General features: G+C 62.9%; 7 protein-coding genes and 4 non-coding genes across 13 annotated transcripts; 8 read left to right on the forward strand and 3 right to left on the reverse strand.

Annotated features, from left to right (window-relative positions):
- Positions 1-1326: 1326 nt before the first annotated feature.
- Positions 1327-4027, forward strand: ANAPC2_1 (Anaphase-promoting complex subunit 2; the record flags this gene model as incomplete). Of its 2 annotated transcripts, XM_062776076.1 has the most annotated exons (13): positions 1327-1430; positions 1471-1531; positions 1575-1655; positions 1691-1755; positions 1796-1908; positions 1945-2297; positions 2335-2416; positions 2461-2527; positions 2571-2626; positions 2662-2975; positions 3012-3274; positions 3316-3727; positions 3771-4027. In XM_062776076.1, exons 1-13 carry the CDS (start codon positions 1347-1349, stop codon positions 4025-4027), a joined length of 2208 nt encoding a protein of 735 aa, XP_062632061.1. In that variant the 5' UTR covers positions 1327-1346. The 2 variants fall into 2 exon arrangements, with proteins under 2 accessions (XP_062632061.1, XP_062632060.1); XM_062776077.1 differs by having other exon boundaries at positions 1796-2297.
- A 577-nt stretch (positions 4028-4604) lies between these two features.
- On the forward strand, positions 4605-6927 carry SPAC11D3.06_1 (putative transporter). Its single transcript, XM_062776078.1, has 5 exons — positions 4605-5114; positions 5280-5496; positions 5544-5877; positions 6010-6162; positions 6213-6927. The coding sequence occupies exons 1-5, from the start codon at positions 4703-4705 to the stop codon at positions 6726-6728; spliced, it is 1632 nt and encodes a 543-aa protein (XP_062632062.1). The 5' UTR covers positions 4605-4702; the 3' UTR covers positions 6729-6927.
- Positions 6928-7266: 339 nt separating this feature from the next.
- On the forward strand, positions 7267-9698 carry LOC62_07G009524 (uncharacterized protein). 2 transcript variants are annotated; one of them, XM_062776079.1, is made up of 8 exons: positions 7267-7917; positions 8223-8245; positions 8278-8305; positions 8356-8425; positions 8474-8778; positions 8813-9088; positions 9127-9490; positions 9538-9698. In XM_062776079.1, exons 1-8 carry the CDS (start codon positions 7649-7651, stop codon positions 9613-9615), a joined length of 1413 nt encoding a protein of 470 aa, XP_062632064.1. In that variant the 5' UTR covers positions 7267-7648; the 3' UTR covers positions 9616-9698. The 2 variants fall into 2 exon arrangements, with proteins under 2 accessions (XP_062632064.1, XP_062632063.1); XM_062776080.1 differs by having other exon boundaries at positions 8356-8778.
- A 756-nt stretch (positions 9699-10454) lies between these two features.
- On the forward strand, positions 10455-10538 carry LOC62_07G009525. The gene is given in 2 exon segments: positions 10455-10490; positions 10503-10538. It is a non-coding gene; the product is annotated as a tRNA-Thr (tRNA).
- A 1013-nt stretch (positions 10539-11551) lies between these two features.
- LOC62_07G009526 (uncharacterized protein) lies at positions 11552-12115 on the forward strand (the record flags this gene model as incomplete). The annotated part of the gene is given in 2 exon segments (XM_062776081.1): positions 11552-11560; positions 11573-12115. 2 exon segments carry the CDS (start codon positions 11552-11554, stop codon positions 12113-12115), a joined length of 552 nt encoding a protein of 183 aa, XP_062632065.1.
- Positions 12116-12670: 555 nt separating this feature from the next.
- On the reverse strand, positions 12671-13163 carry LOC62_07G009527 (uncharacterized protein; the record flags this gene model as incomplete). The annotated part of the gene is made up of 2 exons (XM_062776082.1): positions 12671-12924; positions 13049-13163. The coding sequence occupies 2 exons, from the start codon at positions 13161-13163 to the stop codon at positions 12671-12673; spliced, it is 369 nt and encodes a 122-aa protein (XP_062632066.1).
- A 1188-nt stretch (positions 13164-14351) lies between these two features.
- Positions 14352-14432, forward strand: LOC62_07G009528. Its single transcript has one exon. It is a non-coding gene; the product is annotated as a tRNA-Ser (tRNA).
- A 439-nt stretch (positions 14433-14871) lies between these two features.
- snf21 (Chromatin structure-remodeling complex subunit snf21) lies at positions 14872-19706 on the forward strand. Its single transcript, XM_062776083.1, has 4 exons — positions 14872-15261; positions 15327-15525; positions 15577-18962; positions 19012-19706. Exons 1-4 carry the CDS (start codon positions 15025-15027, stop codon positions 19618-19620), a joined length of 4431 nt encoding a protein of 1476 aa, XP_062632067.1. The 5' UTR covers positions 14872-15024; the 3' UTR covers positions 19621-19706.
- A 223-nt stretch (positions 19707-19929) lies between these two features.
- Positions 19930-20011, reverse strand: LOC62_07G009530. Its single transcript is given in 2 exon segments — positions 19930-19964; positions 19976-20011. It is a non-coding gene; the product is annotated as a tRNA-Gly (tRNA).
- A 673-nt stretch (positions 20012-20684) lies between these two features.
- LOC62_07G009531 lies at positions 20685-20778 on the forward strand. Its single transcript is given in 2 exon segments — positions 20685-20722; positions 20739-20778. It is a non-coding gene; the product is annotated as a tRNA-Leu (tRNA).
- Positions 20779-21032: 254 nt separating this feature from the next.
- Positions 21033-24124, reverse strand: LOC62_07G009532 (uncharacterized protein; the record flags this gene model as incomplete). Its single annotated transcript, XM_062776084.1, has 3 exons — positions 21033-22785; positions 22932-23129; positions 23574-24124. 3 exons carry the CDS (start codon positions 24122-24124, stop codon positions 21033-21035), a joined length of 2502 nt encoding a protein of 833 aa, XP_062632068.1.
- Positions 24125-24396: the final 272 nt, after the last annotated feature.

The raw sequence follows: 24396 nt of genomic DNA on the forward strand, positions 1-24396 counted from the left end.
GCTGCTGGCTGGGTGCTAGGCAGTGCCCCCCTCACACTGCAGTAGCACCCAGCCAGCCAGCCTGGCTGGGCGGGGGGTTCGCTGGTGTCTCTGCCAACTTGTCACTGTGTGGACGGCCAACCAGTGCAAAAGGGCCAAAGGGCTCAGGGTAACGACAGGGCACGCAGCCCCCCCCTCTGTCGCGGTGTTGCCTTGGGCGTTGTGCCCCTTGGGCCCAGTGCTGTGCGCGCAACTTTCACCGTTGTTGTGCCCGCGCTCTCTGCCCCCCCCCCCCCCCTCTGCGCCCGTGCGGCGCCCTCCGAGCCCGCGTGCCCGCTCCTCGCCGCGCCCCAGACGGCAGCAACTGGAAACTTGAAACCCTGAGGTCGACTTGTCCCTGTCTCTCTCTTCAATCTTTTGACGCCTTTTTTTCTCTGCCCCCACCCCTCCATGCAGGTCACTCATGGCCCCCCCCAAATGCTTGTATCCGTCCTTCATCCCCATGGCGCGCATCGCGCGTCGACACCAAGTAGTGGCACATTGCCCCTGACCACCAGTACGGACTGCCAAACACCTTCACTTCCACATAGCGCAAATCCCCTATGTTTCGCAGGTAGACATAGGAGCCAAACGACGCGACGAGGCCCTAAGTGCTTGCGACCGCGTCGTTTTCACCCACAGCCAGTCCAACCCTCCCTCGCCAAGTCTCGGCGCCTCAGGAATCACCACTAAAACGTCACACATTCTCAGACGTTGGCCCAGGCTGTGCGGGCTGGCAACGCTGCCAACGACGAGCCGCGAAACATTTCCCCCCTTTCACATGTCTTGGTACGAGCGCGCCGAGACTTTTGTTGCGAGTTGATGCAGATCATCACTGTGCGGGATAACGACAGGGGAGTGACTGTGGCAGCTGTGCAGGTTTGATGAAGACGGGCAACTGTGGATGACGAGGACAAGGCTGTGGCTGCCGTCTGGTTGCTGTTGCCTGCGCTCGACTACGGTACTACGGGCGCGACCTTAAGGGCAGAACCCAGACTTATGTGCACAGCGGCGAGCTTCCCGGCGGCGCCGCCGGCGGAGGGCCGCAGCGGGCACTGACTGGGCTGGCAAATGCGGTGCACAGCGGCAGGCAGGCAGGTTGAGGACACTGCCCGCAGCTACACGGCAGTGACAATGAAACAGAGGGGGGATGACATAAGTTGGGTCCAAAGGAATCACGTGCTAAGGTCTCCCACGGTCACAACAGTCATCATTGTGTCCTACTCTCCCACGGTGAAACCCGTTCCCCCGGCCTCGACGTCAGTTGAGACCAGAACAACAACATTGCGCCAGCCCACCCATCATCACATCACCTTCCCCAACCCACAATGGCCCTCGCACTCGCCCTGCAGGCATGGGACACACCCACGACCTCTGCAGAAGGTGCAAGGCGGTACGACGAGATCGCAAGGGTGAGTTGGTGGCCATCTGTGCTTCGCAACTGACGACCAGGCGACCGAGATCGCCCAGGCGCACCTCTACCCGCGCGACGTAGCGACCTCCCACCGGTCTCGTAGGTGTCAAACTCTCTTCTATGAACCTATCTAACAGCGCAGATGATACCCCCAACGTTGCCGCCGCGTTCGCCGTCCTGCGCTCGGCTGGCAAGCTGCCCGAGCTGCACCAGGACTTCACGGGTGAGCTGGCGGAAGTAAGGGCTAGCTGACATCAGATGTCGTCGAGTCGCGGTTCTACCTCGTTAGGCAGGATATCGCGCGGTACTTTGCTGCTCTGAAGGTGGGTGCATAAAGCTGAGACTAATCCCGCTAACTCGCAGGAAACCACCTCCATCTCGGCCCACCCAAACACCTCGGCCATCATGGTCGAGCTCCTCGAGCGCCTGTCAATCTGGCAAAGAGTCTGGGGACTCCCCTTGAGAGCATTTGAAGAGTATGCCCCCACCCCCAAGGACATTTCTGACGTCAGCCCGAAAATCATGAACTCGTTCACCACCCACTTCCAGCACCTGGTGTACGCTTCGCTCCCCGCCTCCTTCCCCGAGCACCTCCGCTTCTTCCTACAAGAGTCGCTTGCCGGCCTCCCCCGAGACGAGGAGGGCAAACCGCGCAAGAAGCAAAAGGTTGCGGCGCCGTCGCCGCATCTCCACCGCTTGACCGTGCTCCCGCGCTACGCGACCACGCTGATGCGCGTGGCGTACGACGAGATTGAGAAGATCGCCAAGGAAGAGACGGGGATGGGGTGGGAGGAGCGCCGGCTCGCCCGTGCTCGTCAGCGCGTATCGGATACCGTCGTCAACTGGATCTCGGGCGTCTTTGAGAGTAGGTGGTGCTAGAGGCATGAGGTTGACCACCACAGCAAACAGCAACCCTCAGGATATGCTCAGATCCATGTACTCGCGCTTCGACTACTACCTGTGCAAGTCTTTCTTCGAGATCAGGTGGGTTCCACGTTTGGAGCGAAACCCAGACACTAACGACACAGGACCGAGGAACTCTTCGATATCATTGTCGACTTCCCCGACTCGCTGGCAGCGCTCGAGGATCTCCGGGTGGGTGACTGTTTACTTCGGGTACCCATACTGACGCCACCAGGATTGCTTGATCAAGGTCGACCAGCGAGACCAGCTCGTGGACAGGCTCCGTGCTGCGTAAGTCTTGCCCCGCGCTCCGCGCTCACGCCTAGCAACCTCAAGCGCCTGCTTCATCCTGGTGCAGAGACAAAAGACGTCATCACGCAGTACATCTCGACGATCCGCTGCCTGCGTATCATCGACCCGCTCGGCGTACTCCTGCACAAGGTCGCTGAGCCACTGCGTCGCCACCTGCGCGATCGACCCGACACCATCCGGTGCATTGTGGCGACACTGGTCGAGGGCGAAGAACTACAGGACGAGAATGACCCGGCGTCGGCGGAACCCCTGGCGCAGACCAACGACCCGACGGTCGAAAAGTTCTGGGACCCAAAGTGGGAGCCCGAGCCCAACGACGCCGCACCAGGTGAGTCACGGAGTCAGTACCTGCTAACGCGGGCAGAATTCCGCACAGGCAAGACGGCCGACATCGTTGGCACCCTTGTCAGCATCTACGAGACGCGCGAGGTGATTGTCAAGGAGCTGCAAGCGTACCTTGCCACGCGGCTGCTCGCGATCGGCGACTACGACGCGGTCAAGGAAGTGCGCACCATCGAGCTGCTCAAGATTCGGTTCGGCGAGGAGGCGCTGCATGTGTGCGACGTCATGCTCAAGGACATGGCAGATTCAAAGCGTATCGATGACCACGTGCACGGGGATATTGAGGTGGGTCTGCTTCGGTGTCGCATATGTAGCTGACTCTCCAGTCCATCATCCACCCGCTCATCATCTCGCGCATGTTCTGGCCGAACCTGCACTCATCGTCCCTACACCTCACGCCAAAGCTCGAGCAGGTGCAGAGCGAGTACGAGACCGCGTTCCACCACTTCAAGCCGGACAAGCGTCTGCGCTGGCTACAGGAGATGGGCAAGGTCACGATCACGCTCGAGCTCGAGGACCGCGAGGTGACTGCGGAAGCGACACCCTTGCAGGCGGCGGTGGCCGAGTTGTTCGAGGGCAAGGCGAGGTGGTCGGAAGAGGATTTGGGTGACAAGCTCGGCGTCGACGGTGTGCCACTGCGCAACGCGCTCGCTCACTGGGTTGGGTACGGCGTGCTCAAGGAGGACGACGACGGCATGTGGCGGCTACTCGAGGTGGTTGAGGAGGCGGGCGAGAAGTGTAAGTCGGGGGGAGTATCTGGGGAGCAACGCTAACCGCCCAGCCTATATCCAAGAGGCCCCCGCGCCGCTGTTCAAGACGGTCGACGAGGGTCGTGCCCAGCGCGTCCAGATCTACTGGAGCTACATCAAGGGCATGCTGAGCAACCTCGGCCCGCAAAACATTGACACGCTGCAAAAGATGCTGTCGATGATGAAGGACTATGACGGGACGAGGGACGAGCTGGCCATGTTTATGGCGGCGGCGAAGCGGGAGGGGCAGGTGGAGCAGCGGGGGAATGGGACGTGGGTGTTGATGTAGCCGCGGCCTCGAGCGCAGCGAGAGGTTGCGGCGGGGAGGGGAGGGGGCGAAGAGTGGGCACCCACGTCGACGTGGGCGCTTGTCGATCAATCAATACGGCCTTAGACAATGTGTGTATGCATCTTACCGCGCGCTTGGCTCAACATGCTTGGACGCTGGAAGCCGGCAAGGCCACTATGGATCGGCACAACAAGTGTGTCATTCCACATGCCGCGGCTCGTGCTATCTGGAACGACAGCCAAAGATCAGGCATTACCTTGTTATCTGGATTGGCACGGCGTGTATTACCCGCGACGGCGTCCAACCAGCTCGGTCAGAAATGACGGCGGCGGCGGCGGCGGCGGTGGCGGGGGCGGGTTAAGGGCCGTCGGAGCGCGGACAGTCCTCTGCGGCGGCGGCGCGTCGGCCCACGTTTACTTGAAGGAGCAGGCGCGCAGGCATTGATTCCTAATGACGCGGACGCGGGCTGGCAATGGCGGGCGGTAGACGGACGGCCAGTAAGAAGTCGGATATGCCGGCCTGCGCAAAGTTGAGGCCCCACGCACCATCTTGTGCTTTCATCATCCTCCTCGTCGTCGCCATCTCGCCATCTGGCGTCAGCCTCGCTCGTCACTCACACCTGTGCATACCCCCTCCCCTACGTCTCGGACACGACTTGACGCATCACCGCCCGCCATGCCGCAGCTCTCTCCGTCAGTGCTGAACGCACCCAACCTCGACCTGCCCGCGCGCAGGCCAGTTCCAACGATGGCCCCGCTGCCAGAGCACCGCAGGGTGTCGTACCACGAGAGCACGCCCTTGCTCTCCGAGGCGCCGCCGAGCGCTGCCGCGATCGCTGCCGGCCAGAGCGGCATCAGTATCGCCTCGGCCGGCGACACCGCGCACAAACACCACGGCGTGATCGGCCTCAACCGCCCCGCGTCTACGACGAACGAGCTCAAGGTCCTCGTGCGGAATAGTATCCCCCTGACCATGGGGCTGATGCTCGAGAACGCGCTGAATACGATCAATGTGCTCATTGTTGGGCGGTTGGGACCGGGGGAGCTGGCGGTTGTCGGTAATTCGAGTCTGCTGATCCTTGTTACTGGTGAGTTTGTGAGCGGCGCGCAGCGGCGCGAGTGTCGCTGCCATGCCCGGCACGCGCGCGCAACGCAACGCAAGGCTGGTTCGGCAGGCTGCCTTGCTGCGCCGTGCTCGACGCCGAGGTGCCCACCGCCGCCGACGCCGCCATGACATGCTAACCCCGCCGCAGGCTTCCCCCTCCCCCTGGCGATGGCAGCAGCCTTCACGACCCTCTCGGCGCCCCTCTACACGCAGGTAGACCACCGCTACGTGATCGGCCAGGTGCTCCAGCGGACCATCCTGCTGTCGGTCGTGCTTTCGTTCCTCATCGCTCTGCTGTGGTGGAACATCGGCCCGATCCTGCTCGCGCTCAAGCAGCCCGAGGAGCTGGTACACGGCATGAAGAGGTGGGAGCTCCCCTGGCACCTCTGCCCGACTCGCTAACCCGCCCCAGCTACATGCGCTACGCGTCGCTCCTCCTCCCCGCGCTCGGCCTCTTCGAGAACATGAAGAGCTTCCTGCAAGTCCAGGGGCTGATGGCCGCGCCCCCGCTCGTGCTGCTCGCCATCCTCCCGTTCCACACGCTGCTTGCTGTGTTTTTGGTGCACTACACGTCCCTTGGCGCGTCCGGCGCGGCACTCGCCACCGCGGCCACTATGTGGACTGCGGGCCTCGGCTTGGTCCTCTACGTCTCGCGTACTCGCGCCAAGGAGTGCTGGGACGGCTGGACGCGCAAGGCTTGGGAGGACTGGGGCAGCATTCTTTGGATTGCGGTTCCCGGTGCTTTGGTGAGTGGTTACTTGCGGTGGTAGGCGCGCAGCGCGTGCCAAGGTCGAGCGCTGTGGCTGGACCTGCCGGCGGCACAGCGACGCGCCGCCCCCACCCATCCCCCTCGCACTCGCTGACGCTCGTGCTCGCAGATGTTCGGCTCTGAGCTCTGGGCCTTTGAAATCATCGCCCTCCTCGCCGGCCGCCTCGGTGCGCACGCCGTCGCGGCTCAGGCCATCATCTCGACCCTCGACAACATTGTCGCCATGGTCCCCTATGCCATCTCCATCGGCATCGCCAACCGAGTGAGTCACCAGCACCCCCACTCGCCCTCGCTCATACTAACCCCGCCCAGGTCGGCAACCTGCTGGGATTCGGCGCACGGGCAATCAAGCGCGCCAAGATGACTGTGCGCGCCGGCTTCTTCCTCGAGATCCTCGTCTCGGGCACCTGCGGCGCCCTGGTCCTCATCTACCGCCACCAGCTGCCGTACATCTTCACAGACGATAAGGCGGTGGCCGACGTCGCCGCGGACGCGGCCATCTTTGTGGCCAGCTACCAGGTGTTTGACGGCCTGCAGAACGTCGGCGCGGCGTGCCTCCGCGCGTTTGGCCGCCAGAACGTCGGCTCCATCATCCACTTTGTGGGGTACTACCTCGTCGGCCTGCCCCTCGGCGCGTGGCTCGGCCTCGGCAGCCCGCACTGGGGCCTGAGCGGTCTGTGGGCCGGTGCGGCGATCGCGCTCGGCTGCACGGCCGCCTCGGAGCTGCTCTTCGCCGCGACGATCAAGTGGGAGGACGAGGTGGAGCGCGTGCAGCAGCGCGAGATTGGCAGCGATTCCGACGACGAGGACGAGGACGAGGAGGCGTGAGTGAGCGGGCCGACCGACCGGCCGGCTGCGCGGCGCGGGGCGTCGCCTGCGGCGGAAGGAAGGGGCCGAGGTGGCCGTTGCAACCAGCAAGGTCGTCTGAACGTCAAAAAGGCAATGTAATATAGCATATTCATGCATCATGTTGGGTGCGAGGTGAGCCGCGGCCCACCTGGCTGGCCACCCACCTGCTGCCCACCCACCACCCCTGAGTCCGCCACTGAGACGTCAATAGTGCTAGGGCGCAGCCACTGACGCCAATAAAGGCGTGAATAGACGCGGAGGCGGCGGGGTGCATGTGGCCGGCGTGGGTGGGGGTGGGGAAGCTGGACATTGGCACGCAGGCAGGCAGACTGTGTCGGTCGAACGCGTCGAGCGAGCGCGGAGACGACGACGACGGCGGCGGCGGAGGCGACCGGCGCAGCGCAGCAGCATCGCGGTGTCTGAGCTTGTTCTGTGCAGCTAGCGCCGATGGCCGGCGAGTGCGTCGATGCGGTTGCAGTTGCACATCAACGTCTCTCTCTCTCTCGCTTGCACGCATCTCGCACCTCGCACATCCTCGTGTGCTCCATCTGTGCACCCTATCGACATCGTCGCGCTGCTCCCAGGCGGTCAGGATAGCCGGATCCCTCAAAGGCACCACGTTTCGGCAGTCAACAGGCAGTGACGACACAGCGAGTTGATTCCCATCGTCGTTGTCGAGTTGGACAGACGAACACAACTCGACACAACACGACAACACAACACACCACATAACACTGGCTGCGCGGCGCAGCATATAGGACTTACACAGGCAGCGCCGTCCCATTCCATTCCGCGAGATCGTTCCCACCGGCGGGCCACACCAGATCCACCTCAGCTCAGCAGCGGCATAAATAACCCCTCCACCCTCCACCCCACCTCTCCTCCCACATCGCCGCACAATGCGCCTCACAGTCCCCGGCACCTCCCTAACGCTGGACCTCGGCGCGCTGCGCGCGCGCGCCGCGAGCTCGCCCTTGCACCTGCTCACTGGCCGACGGAGCGGCTTCCGCCTGCTGCTTCTGTTCTTGCTGGTGTGCCTCGTGCTCGTCGCGCACCCGTCGCCGCCGCTCCCGCCGAGCTATGCCGTCGAGTATCGCGTCGAGCGGACGCTGCCGCAGCATGATTACCGGCTGCCTTTTCCCGAGGGGCGGTATGGGCGATATGTTAAGTGAGTAGTGGCCGCGAGCGCGAGCGGAAGTTGGGTGATGGTGGAGATGGGCAAGGGTCCGCCGAGGGTGGGAGCGAGCCGTCTAGGCGCTGGGGGCGGGGCGAAGTGCGTCCTTGGGCTTGCGGACAGTCCGGCAGCCAGGATGACGAGGCGTAGGCGGGCGTGGTGCGGACAGCTTGATCCCAAGCCTGCTGTGTGGCTGTTGCCGAACCACTCATTGTGCCGCACCTCCCTGGCAGCACACCACGTCGATATGCCCGGACCTCGACGCCAGACTGATCTTCGACGACCGCTGACACGCCCAGATTCGATGTGCCGAAAGGAACAGGTAGGCCGTGACGACGGCAACGCTAACGCCAGGCTTCAACCACCAGCTTCAGCGGGTCTTGTGAGTGCGGCATTGCCTCTCGCCTTGTCCTCGCCTGCTGACCTGCCCAGCCTGCAACACCACGTCGCGTTCTCGGCCAACCGCTCGCTCGCGTTCGAGCCATACGTCGAGGCGGACACTGTGAGTCTCCCCCTCCCCTGCAGCGTGGCACTGACGCCGGCGTCCCAGCTCGTGCCCGTGCTGCTCAACAAGTGGCCCTGGCGGAATGCGCGTATCCCGCTCTCGGCGTACATTGCGAGCGTGATCAGCGGGTTCGAGCGGCACTACCGCGCGCCAAGGGCCGTCACGTCGTCCTTCTACGACTCGGTATGCCCCCGCTCCAGACAACGGGTCATCACGCTCAAGACGGAAGCGAACCCCAACGGCCAGTTCACGCTGCCTGCCGACGGCAAGGCGCGCCTCCACGACCTCGAGAACATGCTCGCCGACAGTGTGAACTGTATCCGCATCAAGGGCGAGGTGTTTGACGACGAGTGGGTGTGTGTGTGTAGGTTGCGCTGACGGCAGGTTCTTCGACTCGACAGCGTCGGTCGACATCGTAGACGCGCTCGCCAAGTCACCCGTCATGGCGCACTTCACCTTCTCGCCGCGCGTGCTCAATATCCTCAACCGCATGATGCCGGCCATTGCGCCCCATTCGGCGAGCTACGACGTCGAGCGCATAGCCCACTCGCGGAACAAGGCCATCATGCCCACCAACCCGTGGAAGCATATCCTTGCGCTGCACCTGCGCCGCGGAGACGGATGGGAGGCTGCATGCGAGGAGAAGGCGGCGCGCAGCGCGTAAGTGGCCCAGGCTGATGACGCTGACCCCGACCCAGCCCCTTCGTGTCGTGGAACAAGCTCCCCAAGCTGCCAGGTAACGAGAATGTGCCCCCACCAGCAGACATGGTCGAGGATACCCGTCTGGGGCTGTACCGCGCCAAGTGCCTGCCCGACGTCAAGGCGATCATTGCGCGCGCGCGCCGCATGCGCAAGAACCACCCGCTCCTGAGGTCAATCTACCTGCTCACCGACGCGCCAGACGACTGGACAGAAGAGGTGCGCCGCTGGCTCGCAAGCGACGCATGGGACAAGGTGTTTGTTGGCAGGACAGACGTGTACCCCAACTTCCAGGACCGCGAGGTCGGTCCGGCGGTCGACATGGAGGTGGCGCGGCGGGCCGGCGTGTTCGTGGGCAACGGCGTGAGTGGCACGGCCGGCGCTGTGGCGACAGCTGACAGACTCACCAGTTCTCAACCACGACGGCAAACATTGTACTTTTGCGGACACGCGACGGCATCCACCCAGATTTCACCCAGTTCTGGTGATTTAGCTAGATTGATTGGCACACAGGCCGGCACACGGGACAGTGCATATGTACTTCATATTTCATGAATCATTGTGGCAGTGGCCGGAGGGGCGGACGCCAGTTGCCAGCGCCGCGGTGCGGCGCGGCTCTCCTGCGGTTGCGCGGTTGCATGCGACAGCTCTCGGCGCGCTCAGCGGGCATTCCCGGTCCACTGCGCGGCTGGTGAAGGGTCCCCAGTCGCTGCACCCAAGACTACAAACCGTGAGGTGTGTACAGGCGTGTGTGGCACACTCGCCATCCACAGCACCTACACCCACGCCCCCTCCGTCACTTGCTCGCGCCCTTCACTCTCTCTCTCTCTCGGGCGTGGTTTATACTTGTCATCCCCTCCTGCCGTTCGTATGTCTCTGTCGCACTTCGTCTCACTCCCTTCCACCGTTCACCATACCTTCACCATACCACCAACACGCCGTCCGCTCAAGTCTCCAAGCCGACCGACTCCAAGCACGGCTCCTCGCTACCGTCGCTGATCCCCTCTTATTATTGACCCCGAGCGTCTCTCGCCTCTTCCTCTTACTCTCACTCCTTGCTCCTCAAGTTCTCCCAACCAGCCAGATACCGTCGCCAACAACGGCTGGCTTGCAATACACATTGGCTTTTCGCCCCTTCTTCCTACGACGCTACTCGCCCGTCCCCGCCCTCATTCGCTCCCTATGCACAACTGGCCCTCTCTACAGACTAGCTGCAGCCCCATAGCCGCCCTCTCCCACCTCGTGTGCAGTGACGGCCGTCCAAGGTCAGCGAGGGCGGTGTAATCCCCGCGCTCAACACCCAGCACGGCAAAAGCGAAACAAGAAGGCCCTTTTAGCTCAGTGGTAGAGCGCGTCACTCGTACTACAACACGCAATGATGAGGTCGGTTGTTCAATCCAGCCAAGGGGCATTCCCTTTTGCGCTTTTTCCAACCCTGTATGACCCGCCACCTGCTTCCTTCCGGTTTTCCAACGGGTTTGAGCCGGCTTTGCGACGTAACCGGGCGAAAATGCTTCCGCTTCCGAGGCCTCCAAGCCCGACCATGCCCGTGTGTTGCTAGCAGGGCGCTGCGCGTTGCTGCCTGGGCGCTTGGCATAACGGAGATGTCAGGAAGTGTAGTGTTTTGGACAGGCAGCCGCTGTAACACATCCATCCTGTGCTTATGCATTGGGGCTTAGACTGTGGGGAAACTCGGAGAGGGACGCGGAGACGCCGCACTATACTGCGTCGCGGCGAGCTAGGCGGCCTGTGCGCTGTGTGCGTCACGCGAGTCTGTCTGTGTTGAACGCGCTGCAATAAATACCGGAAAGGTGGAATCTGCCTGCGCCGCCGCCGTTCTCTCGGAACTTGGCCACTCGCGACCTTTACCTTGAAGCTGTACGCACGCACACACGCAGCAAAAAAGCACGCACTCCAGACGTACACCTCGGTCGAGACTGCATCTAGGCCATCGCTCAACTCCCCATCAACAGGCCGTTTCACACCGTTTCACAGCCAGAATCGCCGCGTCGCCCGCCAGCCCGCGACCCACCCCAAACACCGTCACTGTCGATCACCCACCCACCCACCCTCTGCGCGGGCACAAAACCCTCCAACCACAAGCCCGCACCTCACAACCACCCAACCCACCACGACCGCAACCGCAACTCTCACACCACCGACCCCGCGCAGCGAGGCACACTGTCGGCCCCATTTCGACTGCCGGGAGGGCGAGGAAGCGGGTGGGAGGACGGAGACGACTACCACGACCTCGACTGGGCGCAGGACTCGCGCGTGAGCCTGTACATCAACGCCGCGTCCGAGCCCGTCAGCCTCGCGCCGAGCACGCAACACACGGCCGCTGCGACGCCGGCCGACACGCCCAACGCAAAGCCCAAGCCCCCGCCAGAGTACTTTGACGGCGTGTGGTCGAGCACCTGCCACATGCCGTACGTGAGCCCGCAGGACCTGCTGGCGCACGTCAAGGCGGCCAAGGACGCCGGCAAGGCCGCCGCCGCCGCCCGCGTCCCGACGTTCGCGCCGCCTGCCGTCGGCCTGCTCGCGCCTGTCTCCCTCGCGCCAGTCACCTCCAAGCCCAAGCCGACGACGCCGCGCCCCATCGACGAGCTGGCCCGCGCATTGTCCAACACGCACTTTGAGCTCTCGCCCGCGCCGTCCCCGCGCCAGCGCGGAGCCGCCGCCGCCACTGCGACCACTGCATCCGCCCCGGTCCCAGTGAGATTGCCGTCCGACCGCTCAGTCCCAGGCCTCACGTACGCTGCCAGCGCGGGCTCGGACGACTCGGTCCAGACTGTGCCCGACGAGCTTGACACCGCCGACATTGAGATTGAGATTGTTGCCGCCGACTCCGCCCCCGCGCCCGCCCCGCTCATCGACCCATTGTTGCTCGCGGCGTACCGCAAGGGCGTGTACACGTTCACCAAGGGGAGATACGACGCCGTCAAGCGCCGCGAGGCGTGGGTCGCGGGCACAGCGACACAGGCGTAGGCGTAGAAGCAAGGAGCCAGAGCCAGAGCCAGAGCCAGAGCCAGGGCCATCATGATTCATCTCAACAGTGTTGTAGCACCACGTACGTATACGAACTATGCAGTTTTGTCAGAGTAGCAGCAACGCCAGCGCACGTTCGAGTCGAGTCGGAGGCCGAGGTCGGAGACTCGCCGCGGCGCACCCGCCGGCAGTTGTGCGGGTGTGCTCCTCCCTGAGTGGAGCTCCGTGTGGGGGCGGACTGTTGTGCGGTGGGTCGGCGTTGAGCAACAACGACGAGCGGCGACGTCGCATCGTGCCCGCTTGCTCCACTCGTGTGCACGGCGTGTCAGATGATTCCCGTGGCGTGTTCCGGATCTCGCCCCGCCTCCGAAACGAGCACGAAGTCGTGTGCCTCGTGACCTCGCTTCGAGGACGCCCAGCGCGCCCCAGTGGAGCGGTCTGATACCCACAGCAAACCTGACTGCCACTGCTATCTGATTGCCATGCGCAGTCTGCTCTCCATATTGGCAGCGGTGAGGAGTGAGACAGGTACAGTTACATACACACCCACGGGCCCTACTTCTCCATGACGAGCCGCAGCGCATCGTCCCCCTCGGCCCCGATAATCTCCCGCACGACGACCCGCTCGCGATCCCACACCCCCTCGACCCAGTACGCGTCCCCCCTGATACGCGCCCAGCACGCCTCGATCGTGGGATACCGGTAGATCATGACGCTGCCCGCCATGCCGTCGTGCTGGTCCTCTGGGGTCTTTTGGCGCTCGGTCGCGTGGTGCGAGTGCGCGTCGTCGACGAAGGCGCGGCCGAAGACTGCGACGAGGGTGGGGGTTAGCGAGCGTGCGTGCGAGGGCGGGGCGGGGCAGTAGAAAGCGGAGAAGGGGCAGCGGGCGGTTGGCGACGAGGAGGAGGAGAGGCAGGTGGAGCCGCTACTCACGCGTCGTGCCCGCCTTCTTTCCTGCCGCACTGGCAGACACATGCGCCTGGCGCTCCTTCATCCGGCCCGCAAAGTTGCCCTCCTTGTCGGGACAGTACGCGAGGTAGAGCGGCATGGCGGGGGCGTGGACTTGGTTGTGGTGGTCGGTGTGGCGGGTTAGAGTGGCAGTCGAGGCTGGCTGGCTGGCTGTAGCTGTGTTGGACACTTGTTCTTCAATCGCTACTCGTCCTTGTCGTGAGTGGTGTGCGCTGATCAGTGCATCCCCTGCACCTTGGCCATACCTCGTCGAGCTTTATGCATCCCGGTCCACGCTGCCAGCGGCGATAGATTGGCCCCCTCCGGCACCCCGGAGATGCGTCCCCCGGCCTCAGCAGGGCGGCGCGGGCCTTCCGACCCGAACCCGATGCCGTGGCGGCCGTCCTCCGTGGTTGGTATCGGATTAGATTGTGTGCCGCTTGCTTTCGGTGGTGGTTGGGCAGTCGGGTACGAGGGTGTGGTATGCATACCTGGTGCTGCATGGCTCCGACGTGTGGCTGGAATCGGGCGAGTGGCCATTGCGGAGTGACGGGGCAGGGCCGGCGCGGCTTGGGGTCGGTGTTCGAGCAAATCGGTCTACGTTTGTGGCTCTTACGGATCGGCTCGGGTTGGCTTCAGTTCAGATAACTTATAAAAGGAGTCCTGGGATGAAGAAGGCGTGCCCGACGACTGACCTCCAAAGTGATCATCTCAGCCTGACGCTTACCACGAGGTTGCCGTCGAGAGGACGGCAGTACCCGCGCAGTTCGGTGCAATGCCAGGTAGCACGATTATTGCAGGTCATTTGCCTGGAGCGAGGGCAAGTAGCACCAAGCACCATGCCGGGGGCGCGCGAACATGGGAACGAGTGGAGAAGTAGTAAGACATCGACGTCTACGGCATGAGAATCGTCCCCCCCGCGCCTCGTGACTGGGCGGGAGCCGCCGCGAAATGAGTGGCGAGCAGGTCTGAGATGCCACACAGGTGTACAGCAGGAGCCAAAGGTGCCGGTTACGCCCCAAGAAGGCGTCCACCACTACGCCGGGGAAGGAGGAGGTGTGACCGGCAGGTCGATAGTCGTTAGCCACGCTGCTGGACAGCAAGAGCCCCACAGGGTGTGAAAGGGAGCTTGGGGCATATCCTGGGCTCGTGTCACATCCTGAAACTCAAACGAGTGTCCCAGGATTTTGTGGACTAGAGAACGATGGAGGTCAAGGTCGCATGACGGACATGCCTCAGCTGACGACACGACGTTCAAGGACAAGCCAACAATACCGGAAACGTACAAGGCAATGTGGCGGAGTGGTTAACGCGGTTGACTCGAAATCAACTTCCTTCGGGAGCGCATGTTCGAATCATGTCATTGTCGTACAAGGTTATCCTTTTGCAGTTCGAGGGAGGTTGGAGCATTGGCCAGCCAGCTTGTGTCCCTTCAGACCTCCTTTTTCCCATTTGTCACTTATTACACTTTGCTACCGCACCTTCCTATTGCCAACCCTGTGTGGCGACAATGCCAACTCTCCCACTCTCTTTCGTCCCCCGTCTCTCTTTCGCTCCCTGCTCTCTCCATGCATCGCGGCCCGCGATTCAAGTACACTTTTCCTCCCTCATGCATATGCTTTTGTGCACTGTATGCGAGGAAAACGCGTTAAAAGTGCCACAATCCAAACATCCGGCCAGAGGCAGGGTAATTTGATCCCGTCAGATTTGCTTCCGTGTTGTGTGTTGCTGGCCGCCCTTTCCCATTGTCCCCTCAGCTGGGCAGTTGTCTCGCTGCACGCTGCTTGCTGTCGTTGCTGCACCCACCCACCACACGGCGCCGTGACTTCGGACTCGGCCTCAACCTTCCCCTCCACCATATCCATCCACGCGCGCGTTGGCCTCGACCCCCACCCATCGTAAAGCAGCCATCCATCACGCGGCACGCGCACGCGCCGACAACAACACCAACAACAATCCAAATGACCGACGCCGCGCCTTCCCCCGCAACGGCGGCGGCGGCTGCAGCGGCGGCACCCTCACCTTCGACCAAATCCACACCAGGTGCAAGCGGTGGTGGTGCAGGCTTCCCTCCAGCTTTCCGCCCGCCGAATGCAGGAGGACAAACAATGCCCGCCACGCCCGTCATCCTCGACGACGAGAAGAAGCGCGAGCTCATCGCCAGCATGGACCAGACCAGAGTCAACGCGCTCAGAAAGGTTAGTGGATGCATGATGGTCGCCACCCCCCTGCACACAACAAACATGCTCACACTCCATCACAGCGCGCCGCGGAGCTCCAGGCAGCAGGCCACACCAAGGAAAACTCGACAGAGTATGCGCGCACCGTCATGATCCTGTCGATGCACGCGCGCGCCGTCGCCATCGGCGAGCAAAAGAAGCGCGCCGCCGCTGCTGCCGCCGCTGCTTCCGGCACGCCGACTGACGAGAACGCGCCTGCCGCTGGCCCAAGTACCGCTGCGCGTGAGTGCCGTGCCGCATCCACCCCATCACACCGTCGCTGACATGCCGCAGCTGCCGCGCCGGCCCAGCACGTCGCCCTCACCCCGGCGCAGATTGCCCAGGTGCGCTCGCAGGCTCAGTCGTACCACCTCCTCAGCCGCAACCAGCCTGTCCCGTCCTACCTCCAGCAGGCGGCCCAGGGCACCCCACCACCACAGCAGGCTGCCACGCCCGAGGCCAAGGTCATTGACAAGACGGTTGAGGCTGTTGTCGAGGCTGGCGCGCCCCGCGAAGCGCCGTACGAGCTCGAGTTTGACCAGTCGAGCATCATCTACCCCTACAACGCGTACACCCACCCCAGCGTGTACGCGAACCGCAAGTTTGCCGATGAGATCGCCAACCCTGTGAACAAGCAGCAGCGCCTGCTTGTCCCTTCCATCACTCCCCGCGGTCTTGACCCCTACCTGTTGATGGAGGAGCGCAACCGCTTTGTGGAGACGCGTATGGGCTGGCGCATGAAGGAGCTCGAGGAGCTGGACGCGACGGCTGGTCTCGGACAGCCTGGCGCGGCCGAGATCTCGGGTCTCACTGATGACGCTGCCAACGGCGCCAAGGACGAGAGCAAGCTGGGCGTCCAGGCCCGTATCGAGCTGTTGAGTCTCCGCCTGCTCGGCAAGCAGAGGCTTCTGCGAGAGGACCTCATCCGCGGCCTGCACGGCGCGACCCAGGTCCCCGCCGATCGCTCCCAGTTCCGTCGCTTCCGCACCCACACCCTCCGCGATGCCCGCGCGACCGAGACGGCCGAGCGCAGGCAGCGTACCGAGCGTGAGCAGCGTGGCAAGCAGCGCCACGTCGCATACATTCAGTCGATTGTCGACCACGGCCAGACCATCATCAACCTCGGCGACACCAACCCCCGTGGTGCGGGTGCCGACAAGATGCGTCGCCTCGGCAAGTGGATTCTCCGCATGCATAGCGAGACGGAGAAGGAGGAGCAGCGCCGTGTCGAGCGTCTCGCCAAGGAGCGTCTCAAGGCGCTCAAGAACGACGACGAAGAGTCGTACCTCAAGCTCCTTGGCGAGGCCAAGGACTCGCGTATCGGTCACCTGCTCAAGCAGACCGACCAGTACCTCGAGACTTTGGCTGCCGCCGTCGTCGACCAGCAGAACGACCCAGTCCACAAGGATGTCGACCAGTTTGCTCTGCCGTTCGAGACCGAGGACGGTCCCGCTTCCGAGGCCATGTTCGGCGCCCGCCGACAGGATGGCGAGGAGGACGGTGCCGAGCGCAACGAGGGCAAGATCGACTACTACGCTGTTGCCCACCGCATCCAAGAGAAGGTCACCAAGCAGGCATCCATCCTTTCCGGTGGTACCCTCAAGGACTACCAGGTCAAGGGTCTGCAGTGGATGATTTCGCTCTACAACAACAGGTTGAACGGTATTTTGGCCGACGAAATGGGTCTCGGAAAAACCATCCAGACCATTTCGCTCATCACGTACCTTATCGAGAAGAAGCAGCAGCCCGGTCCCTTCCTGGTCATTGTCCCCCTGTCGACGCTCACCAACTGGACGCTCGAGTTCGAGCGTTGGGCCCCAGCCGTGCGCACGCTTATCCTTAAGGGTTCACCCTCGGTTCGTCGCGAATTGTACCCCCGTCTCAGAGCCGTCGACTTCCAGGTGTGTCTCACCACCTACGAGTACATTATCAAGGAGAGACCGCTGCTCGCCAAGATCAAGTGGATCCACATGATTATTGACGAAGGTCACCGTCTCAAGAACATCAAGTCCAAGCTCTCCCAGACGCTCAACGAATACTACTCTACCCGCCACCGTCTCATCTTGACGGGTACCCCGCTCCAGAACAACCTTCCCGAGCTGTGGGCCCTGCTCAACTTCGTCCTGCCCAAGATTTTCAACTCGGTCAAGTCGTTCGACGAATGGTTCAACGCGCCATTCGCCAACACTGGTGGCCAGGAGAAGATGGAGATGAACGAAGAAGAGGCTCTGCTTGTCGTCAAGCGTCTCCACAAGGTGCTTCGTCCTTTCCTTCTCCGTCGTCTCAAGAAGGACGTCGAGTCGGAGCTTCCCGACAAGGTCGAGAAGGTCATCTACACCAAGATGTCGGCGCTTCAGTGGAAGCTCTACGAGAGTGTCAAGAAGTACAAGACGCTCCCCACCGACATGTCTTCGGGCAAGCCGCGTCGCCAGGCCAACCTGCAGAACGCCATCATGCAGCTCCGAAAGATCTGCAACCACCCCTTCGTGTTCCGCGAAGTCGACGAGGACTTCTCGGTCGGCAACCACATCGACGAGCAGATTGTCCGTACTTCGGGCAAGTTTGAGCTCTTAGACCGCCTCCTCCCCAAGCTCTTCGCCACCGGCCACAAGGTCCTCATCTTCTTCCAGATGACGGAGATCATGTCCATCATTGCCGACTACTTTGACTACCGTGGCTGGAAGTACTGCCGTCTTGACGGTTCGACCAAGGCCGACGAGCGTCAGCAGCTGCTCTCTACCTTCAACGACCCCGACTCGCCGTACCAGGTTTTCATCCTGTCCACTCGTGCTGGTGGTCTTGGTCTCAACCTTCAGTCTGCCGACACTGTCATCATCTACGACACTGACTGGAACCCCCACGCCGACTTGCAGGCGCAGGACCGTGCACACCGTATTGGTCAGAAGAAGGAAGTCCGTGTCCTTCGTCTCATTTCGAGCGGCACGGTCGAAGAGCTCGTGTTGCAGCGTGCTCAGGCCAAGCTCGAGATTGACGGCAAGGTTATCCAGGCCGGTAAATTCGACGAAGTCACGACGGGTGCCGAGTACGAGGCGTACCTCGCCAAGGCGTTCGAGGCCGCTGGCGACGAGGACGAGGAAGAGACCAATGAGCTCGACGACGAAGAGCTCAACGAGCTCCTGGCCCGTGGTGACCACGAGCTCGAGATCTTTGCCCGCATGGACAAGGAGCGCGCCGAGCGCAAGCTTGCCGACTGGAAGGAGGCTGGCAACAAGCCGCCCATCCCGCCCCCTCTCATGCAGGAGTCGGAGCTCCCGCCCTTCTACCGCCGCGACATTGGCCAGGAGATGGCCGAGCAGATTGCCGCCGAGGAGGAGCAGGGCCGTGGCCGCCGTGCCAAGGCCGACGTGCGCTACACCGACGGCCTCACCGACGACCAGTTCATCAACGCTTTAGAGAACAGCGATGATGACGTCGACCAGGCTGCCGATCGTAAGCGCGCACGTGCCGAGCGCAAGGCCGAGCGCAAACGCGCCAACGAGATACTTGCCAAGGCCGAGTCAGAGGGCAAGCCGCTGTCGTCGGTCGTCGAGGCCCTCAAGGCCGAGGCGGCCCCGACCAAGGACGAGCCGGCCTCTACTACTACGACGCCCAAGAAGAAGCGTGGAAGGCCAAGCAAGAGTGCCACGCCTAGCTTCCAGCCAGAGGAGACTCCTGTTGTTGTGAGTGATGCCAGCTTGAGATTGGAACGCAACACGCTGACATTTACAGAAACGCCGCAAGACTACCGGTGGCTTGTCACATGACGAGCGCGAGATGGTCAAGAAGCTCTTCGACGAGGTCAACGGCCTCAAGGACGAGATGACTGGCGAGCACTGGAACATCTACTTCCGCAACCCGGTCGACCGGAAGCAGTACCCCGACTACTACGCCATCATCGTGCAGCCCATTGCCATGTCGCAGATCAAGCGCAAGTTTGTCCAGCCGACGTATGGCCTGCAGTCGCTCTCTCGCGAGCTCAAGCTGCTGTGGACCAACGCGAGGACGTACAACACCGAGGGCTCGTGGGTGTACAACGCTGCCGACACGATGGAGGCCTACTTTGACAAGCGCTTCGCCGAGGAGAGCGTCAACTTCCCCGCTGGTGGCGCCGAGACCAACGGCAACGGCCGCAGCACCGCCCCGCCCGACGACAGCACCGAGGGCACGACGCCTGCGCAGAGCGGACAGAGCACGCCCATGTACAAGGGCCCGTCTGTCACTGCACCCAAGATCAAGATCAACGTCGGCGCTGCAAGCCGCCGCAACGAGGTTGTCGAGAGCGAGGAGAGCGCTCAGGAGGAGGAGGAAGAGGACGACGATGATGACGACGACTACTAGAGAGAAGATTAAAAACGAGCGTGTCGGTGTGAGCCGCTCTGTACAGCATACACACTAGGATTCCATTCATGTATTTGTCGAGAGGAAGGGTGCGTGGAGGAGCATTGCATGGGTGTCAGGGATGCGGAACATGGTGACAATGCAGCGGCGTCCCACCGGCAATAAGCGGGGGATATGGACGCGTCGGAGGTCAAAAGTCAAAATCTCGGTCAGGCACGACTGGTTCCCTTTGGTGGGTGCGAGCCAACCCCGTCCGCCACACCATCCTCGCCGACCAAAAGGTTTCTCTTCTTCTCTTTCGTCCTGCTTTACACCGTAAGGGAGTCGAACCCCTGCCGCGTCGAGACAGACTGAATGGCAACGACGCATGATACCGTTTCACCAACGGTGTATGAGAGAGAGAGAGAAGAAATCGGATGGGAGGCGAGTGTCGGGGGTGGTTTTGAGGTCGTCGATTTTTCTTTTTTTTGGGAGGGTGGAGGCGGCGTCGCGACGCGTCGTGATGGCACGTGGAAAGGCTGGCTCCGCTGTGCACGACCCGCCTTCGCCGACGTGGAGGAAGGGGCATGTCGCGGCACCCATGCATGCGCGAGACACGGACTGCACGGCGCATGCTCGCCGAGACGATGGGCAGCAGCAAAGGCGGCGTGGCGCCGATGACATCCTCACCCGGCCACCCGGCTGGGGCGGCCACGGCCCGCTACGGCCGTCAAGGCACATGCCCCGGCCGCGCCGTAGTGCACGCGATCGATGCGGGCCTGAATCACGCACGCACGTTGACCAAGATGAGAGTGCATGGGCGTCGCTGGGCGATGTCAGCTGTGGGGAGCGAACATGGCGGTGGGGGCGGGAGCAATTGTCGGCCCCGCCCCTCCGCAGCATCGGACCAGTCGGTATGTCCACCCCCCCAGCTTCATCGAGAGTCCGTGTGCATGGACTACGCCCAGCCAGCACTGCTTAGCATAGCATGGCATAGCATGCGGGCACACACCCACACCCCACCCATACACCCCGCCGATCCCTCCTAACGCTGCGCCCCACTCGCCTCACGTAATCCATCAATCGGCGAGATGGCCGAGCGGTCTAAGGCGCTGTGTTAAGGTGTGCATCAAGCATATCCGCAGTCTTCGGACGTGGGTTCGAATCCCACTCTCGTCAACAGAGGATTAAGTTCCTCCCAATCCGATTCGTTTTTGCAGATGTCGATCGAGGGAGGGGGAGGAGGGAAGGGTGGTGTGGGGTGATCGAGGTGTGGGGGCGCATCTCAGTTCGGAGCGAGCGGAGGCTTTGGTGAAAATCTTCAGTTTGTGGCACCGGCCGGCTGAGGTTTGTGGCACCTTCATTTTCTGTGCATCTGGCCTTCTGACGAATGTACTTCTTTCTTTATGCTATGCCTACACAAATGTCTGTGTTCATACCTCGGGGTTCGTCCTGCGCTGCTTCTTGCGCCACTTGCGCAACTGCGTCGAGAGGGGTTCATTGTCGCCGCTGCTGCTCGAGATGGAGCGTTTGCGCGCATGTGTGCCCGAGCCGAGCGGCTCATCCTCGCTGGTGCTATTCGCGTAGCGGCGGCGTAGGGCAAGTGAGAGCGGGACCCTTTGGTCATCACTACTGGTGTCCATGTCGAATGGTGCTCGAAGTGTAGGGGCGGCACCTACGCGGCGGCTCGTCCTGCGGGACTGAGTCGGCAGTACGGGCTTTTCCTCGGCGCTCTTGATGCCGGCCGCGCGGGACTGTCGCCGCTGCGCACGGATCTTGGAGACTGGCTTCTCCAGGCTCACAGATTCAGCACGCCTCTTGGGGAGCGGGGGAATGGCCGATGATCCCCCGTGACCCATGTCGTTGTCGGCAATGCGGAAGCGCTTCTCCAGGGCACGCGCGAGGGCGAGTGGTTCGTCTTCGCTAGTGCTGCCGAGGCTTCTTCTCTTGTTGGCGTGGTTGCGACTGCTGGAGGTCCTAAAGTGCTTGGGTGGAGCGCGTGCGGGGCCGTTGTCCTTGCTCTCGGCAGAAGTTGTCCTCCGGCGCACCTCAGCCAGCGGTACGTCAACGCTGCTGCTTCTCAGATGGCCCGGGCTCTTCGCGGTCGAGGTGCGGCGTCGTACAACAGCAAGGGGAACGTCTTCACTCTCACTGTTCATGCCGACGCTGCTTAGATGACCGTCACCATTGACAGGCTTGCCGTAAGAACTGGGGCTGGACGTCGTCGAGCTTAAAATGGAGCTCGTGGTCGAATGGTCGGATGCCTCATGGTCGGCAGACAAAGCCGCATCGTTGTCGACACCCGCCGTTCCCCCATCGTTACGAGGGTTGGAATTACGACGGCGCACGTATGCCAGTGGCACAGAAGCGCCGGACGAGCTCCTTGGTGGGGACGTGCCGGTTGAACTGTTCAAGCGCCGCATGAGCGCCAAAGGCCGGGAACCCGCCCCGTCGCTCGAGCTCTCGCTCAGGTCCGTCAATGGAGACAGGGGGCGCGGTGAGCCGAGCTCCGAGCTTGTTGTGCTCCCTGGCCGCGAAACGGGCTGGGCGTCGTCGATATTGGCGGCGTACGGTGTCCGGGGGCTCCTCGCAGGTGTGTGAGCGATTGGTCCGAGCTGGACGCCTCCGTCGTCGGCATGGTCTAGCAGGGTCCGCTCGTCGTCATTGTCGTCCTCGTCATCAGCTTCGTTCTCCTTGTCGTCTTGGAGCATAGGTTCGGGGGCGACAGTGTGATTCGACGTGGCGTCGGTCGCAGATGGAACATTTTGGTCAACCTCGACGGTGGGGGCGGTGGCACTCGCGGCATCCGGCGCAGTCCCTTCGTGCGTTCCTTCCGAACCGGCCCCAGGCTGCTTCTCTCCCGCCTCGTCCGTCTTCTTGGCAATGGCACGAACGCGACGACGACGTGGCTGCGGAGCTGGAGTGGCCGACCCGCCAGCTGCTTGACTCGCATTCGCCAAGCGATTCTGTTCAGCCAGCCTCGCAGCCACCACCTTTGGCGGCAGCGGTCGCCCCACCTCGCCCGGCACGCGGCGCCCGCGGTGACTCTCGAGGCCAGGAAGCAATGTCACAAACCACTTCTTCCCGTCGCGACCAATCATGGAGCGGGTGCACATCCCGCTGATGCCGAGGGCGAGGTGGGTGAAAGTGTCGGCGGCATGCTGCGTCTGCGGGTGGAGGAGTTGCCTGGTGTCAGCTGGTTCGAGGAGCGCCAAGCTCACCAAGTGGCAGTGGGGAGTGGACTCGCCATATCCCAGAGTAACACCCAGTGCGCCGCATCCGCAAACGCCCATCTGGAGGTATCAGCTCGATATCCACGAACCGCGACATACCCTATGATCAGGGTGCGGATGTTCCTCTCTGCTGCCCAGTCCATCCAGCTCCCGCGCTCGGCCTCCTCGGCAGCAGCGAGGGGGATACACGTCGCCAGCGACGCCTTGACTATCCCCAGCGCCTGCTGTGGCGGGTCGAACGCGACGGTAGACGCTACCAGGCGGTCGAGGTATCCTAGCACGCGGCAGAGCTGCTGGCTCGACGGTGCCTCGTCGCCAACTTTGGGCTTGCGCCCATTCTTGTGCGTGCGCTCAGCTGGGCAGAAATGCGCGCCGATGGCGTCCTCGACCCCGGCGGCAAAGTACTCGGCGAGCACGAGCCTCTCGACCGCCGCGTCTCACTCGTTGCGGTGCGCCTCGAGCCCCGCAAGCAGTGCGATTCCGTGTGCCGACGGCGCGGGGCGCAGCGGACGCACAGACACGCCGTGGGCCATGGCGAGGTGGAGGAAGACGCTCGACAGCGAGCCCGGCTCGTCGTCCTTCACCCAGTGCGTGACCTTCGCTATCTCCCCTGGGCCGGGCACGCGGCGTCGCGAAAGCGGGGGCAGGACGAGGCAGAACACAGCGAGCGTCTGTGCGCCGATGTGCGCCACTGCGCGACTGGCCGGTCAGCTGCGGCTTCCTCGGCACACACACACTCACCCTAGGACGACTGGCCCGTTGGCAGCCACGCATGCGGGCACGCGCACGCCGACGAACCGCCCAGCGTGGCGCCCCGACTCGGTGAAGTGCGCTAGCTTGGCGACCTCGGCGGCGATCATGCCGCCCGCGCCGGGGAGGTACGCACGCTGCAGGGTGGTGCGGAGCTCGGCGAACTCGGTGGCCGTCAGGACTGAGAGCGCGGGGGGACGGCGCGGGGGCGTAGTTGCTGCTGCTCCTGCTGCTGGCTTGCCCGCGCCTGCTGAGGTGGGCTGTGCGGGGTCGCCCACGACCCAAAAGCGGTTGCCGCTGCTCTGGCGCTGCGGGGTCTCGTGGACGTGGTAGCGTTTCTCCTCGGCCTGCAGGGGCTTCCTCGTGCCGGTGGCAGGCGTCGGGGCTTGGCTAATGGTGAGCTGCTCGAGCTCGGCTGTAATGGCCTGGAGGGCGTGCGTTGAGGGGCCTGCGACGGGGCCATAGCCTTCGTCGTCGCCGTCTTGCTCGTAGTGCTCCATGATGTTGTTCGTTGCCGGTTGTATTGGTAGTCGAAGAGACATTGTGAGTCGTAGTGGTAGTAGAAGAAGTCGAAGAGTGACTGAATGTTGACGCACAAACGGTCTCGTCTGTGCACTGTTCAAGTCGACAACGAGTCGTCGAGATCGCCACCCAGTTGGGGAAGTATGGGGGGGATTGGGGGATCTGGCAGCAGCCAGCAAGCCGCCGCCTCCGCCATTTGCTCCTTCATGCTTCGCAGCCCCCGTCACGCACACACGCACGGCACACACACACACGCACACACACCTCGCACCGCATCGCCCCCAACGCCCTG

The sequence above is a fragment of the Vanrija pseudolonga genome, chromosome 7, assembly GCF_020906515.1.
Source record: "Vanrija pseudolonga chromosome 7, complete sequence".
Taxonomy (NCBI): Eukaryota; Fungi; Basidiomycota; class Tremellomycetes; order Trichosporonales; family Trichosporonaceae; genus Vanrija; species Vanrija pseudolonga.

Bases quoted from the DNA above. Each gene is read 5' to 3' on its own strand.
- SPAC11D3.06_1 (XM_062776078.1), top strand. From the start codon at position 4,703: ATGCCGCAGCTCTCTCCGTCAGTGCTGAACGCACCCAACCTCGACCTG. The intron at 5,497-5,543 runs GTGGGAGCTCCC...AACCCGCCCCAG, and splicing joins CTGGTACACGGCATGAAGAG to CTACATGCGCTACGCGTCGC. The intron at 6,163-6,212 runs GTGAGTCACCAG...AACCCCGCCCAG, and splicing joins CCATCGGCATCGCCAACCGA to GTCGGCAACCTGCTGGGATT.
- LOC62_07G009524 (XM_062776080.1), top strand. From the start codon at position 7,649: ATGCGCCTCACAGTCCCCGGCACCTCCCTAACGCTGGACCTCGGCGCG. The intron at 7,918-8,222 runs GTGAGTAGTGGC...TGACACGCCCAG, and splicing joins CGGTATGGGCGATATGTTAA to ATTCGATGTGCCGAAAGGAA. The intron at 8,779-8,812 runs GTGGGTGTGTGT...CGCTGACGGCAG, and splicing joins GGCGAGGTGTTTGACGACGA to GTTCTTCGACTCGACAGCGT.
- snf21 (XM_062776083.1), top strand. From the start codon at position 15,025: ATGACCGACGCCGCGCCTTCCCCCGCAACGGCGGCGGCGGCTGCAGCG. The intron at 15,262-15,326 runs GTTAGTGGATGC...ACTCCATCACAG, and splicing joins GAGTCAACGCGCTCAGAAAG to CGCGCCGCGGAGCTCCAGGC. The intron at 18,963-19,011 runs GTGAGTGATGCC...TGACATTTACAG, and splicing joins CAGAGGAGACTCCTGTTGTT to AAACGCCGCAAGACTACCGG.